Source organism: Triticum aestivum, chromosome 4A, assembly GCF_018294505.1.
Source record: "Triticum aestivum cultivar Chinese Spring chromosome 4A, IWGSC CS RefSeq v2.1, whole genome shotgun sequence".
Classification (NCBI taxonomy): domain Eukaryota; kingdom Viridiplantae; phylum Streptophyta; class Magnoliopsida; order Poales; family Poaceae; genus Triticum; species Triticum aestivum.
Window position 1 is genome coordinate 627,589,319 of NC_057803.1, and position 1,418 is coordinate 627,590,736.

A 1,418-nucleotide genomic window follows, 5' to 3' on the forward strand; every position below is an offset into this window, starting at 1 on the left:
GGGGAGAAAACACAGGGCGGCTTCTAGTAACAGCAAAACTGCACAGGACTGTAAGCCCCACAATATCAAACAAAACTTTACAATATTATGTCCATACATAATGTCCTCAAAAACAAAATTATGTCCACATATACTTATCGGTTTTGTGACCTTCAACCAAACCCTCACCTCTCTCTAATCTCAAAAACAAATACTAGTAGTATATGTGATCTCTGAGATGGTTGACTGAAGCTTAAGGAATCATTTTGGGGCGATTGTGCATTATCTGCATGGACATGCACATTCCTGCAGATTGCACAACTAGAACCACAAATAGACAGCAGGCACACATGAAAATTAGTAAGAGCTTAGCTATTGAGATTACATCATCATCCGATCTTGGCAAAATAAAAAATAAAAAGATATTCGCTTCTCCAGAGAATCAGTACACAACCCGAATCAGACGAATGGATGGGCAGGACTAGATTGGATCAGCTGACGCCGTCGAAGTTGCTGCTCATGAGTTGCATCGTCGCGCTCGGCAGCGCCCGGTTCACATGCGGTTGCTCTGCATGCATGCCCACGTACACCACATCAACATCGATCTAGCTAAGCTAACTGATTGCAATCAATTGATCGAAGGGGCTTGAGCTTACTCTTGATGGCCTCGAGCTCGGCCGGCGTGACCCTCGCCGAGAAGCCGCTGACCACGTTCTTGTAGTTGTATATGATGGCCGCCTTCGCCTTCTCCTCGCTTCAACACGAACACACAATCACCATGCACGCACGCACGCCAACGTATGAATGCTTCGCATGAGTTGGATCACACACGGTCGATCGAGTCGTATACGTACCTGCCGAGGGCGGCGGTGAGGATGCCGAGGTGGTACTGCATGCAGGTGACGCCGGGCGGTGTGGGGTCGACGAAGAATAGGTAGGTGGCGGGCGGGCCGTCCGCCGCGGCGGCCATGGTGACGGCGGCGAGGACAAGGAGGATGAGGGAGGTGGCCGTCGGAGGCGTCATTGCATGCAAGATCGATTCGATCGATCGGGGAGGAAAGGTTTGCTCTTGTCTTGTTGGTTCTCTGTTTATGGAGCTATGAGGAGACGAGCCCCGTGTTGAACGGCGCCAGTTGTTCGGTTGCGACAGCGCTTTTGTCTCATGGCTCCAAAAATAGCAACTTCCTGCATATACGTACGTGCATCTCGATGTTGCAATCAAACTTCCGATAGTTTTTTGCTTCAATATACATGAGCTACATCGACGATTCGTTGATGGACCTTGGAAAGCTTGTGGAGCACCATCACGGTGTGCCAAGGCACGGTGCCGGCCAGCACGCCCACCCCCCCTGCACCACACATGTATCGTATGTACGTGTCACCCACCACGAGGTTAAACTGTCGGACTCCCAAGTCATCGTCACTGCTGGATACGTACG

General features: G+C 50.6%; 1 protein-coding gene across 1 annotated transcript; it reads right to left on the reverse strand.

Moving 5' to 3' along the window:
* Nucleotides 1-336: 336 nt before the first annotated feature.
* LOC123082744 (subtilisin-like protease SBT3.17) lies at nucleotides 337-1,090 on the reverse strand. Its single transcript, XM_044505006.1, has 3 exons — nucleotides 834-1,090; nucleotides 636-733; nucleotides 337-547 (listed from the first exon to the last, which is right to left on the reverse strand). The coding sequence occupies exons 1-3, from the start codon at nucleotides 1,001-1,003 to the stop codon at nucleotides 471-473; spliced, it is 345 nt and encodes a 114-aa protein (XP_044360941.1). The 5' UTR covers nucleotides 1,004-1,090; the 3' UTR covers nucleotides 337-470.
* Between the last annotated feature and the right edge of the window lie 328 nt (nucleotides 1,091-1,418).

What these genes read in the sequence shown, in the direction of transcription:
- LOC123082744 (XM_044505006.1), bottom strand. Translation starts at nt 1,003, where the DNA reads ATGACGCCTCCGACGGCCACCTCCCTCATCCTCCTTGTCCTCGCCGCC. An exon ending in CTCACCGCCGCCCTCGGCAG is followed by an intron (nt 734 to 833) that starts GTACGTATACGA and finishes TTCGTGTTGAAG; the next exon opens with CGAGGAGAAGGCGAAGGCGG. An exon ending in CGAGCTCGAGGCCATCAAGA is followed by an intron (nt 548 to 635) that starts GTAAGCTCAAGC and finishes GCATGCATGCAG; the next exon opens with AGCAACCGCATGTGAACCGG.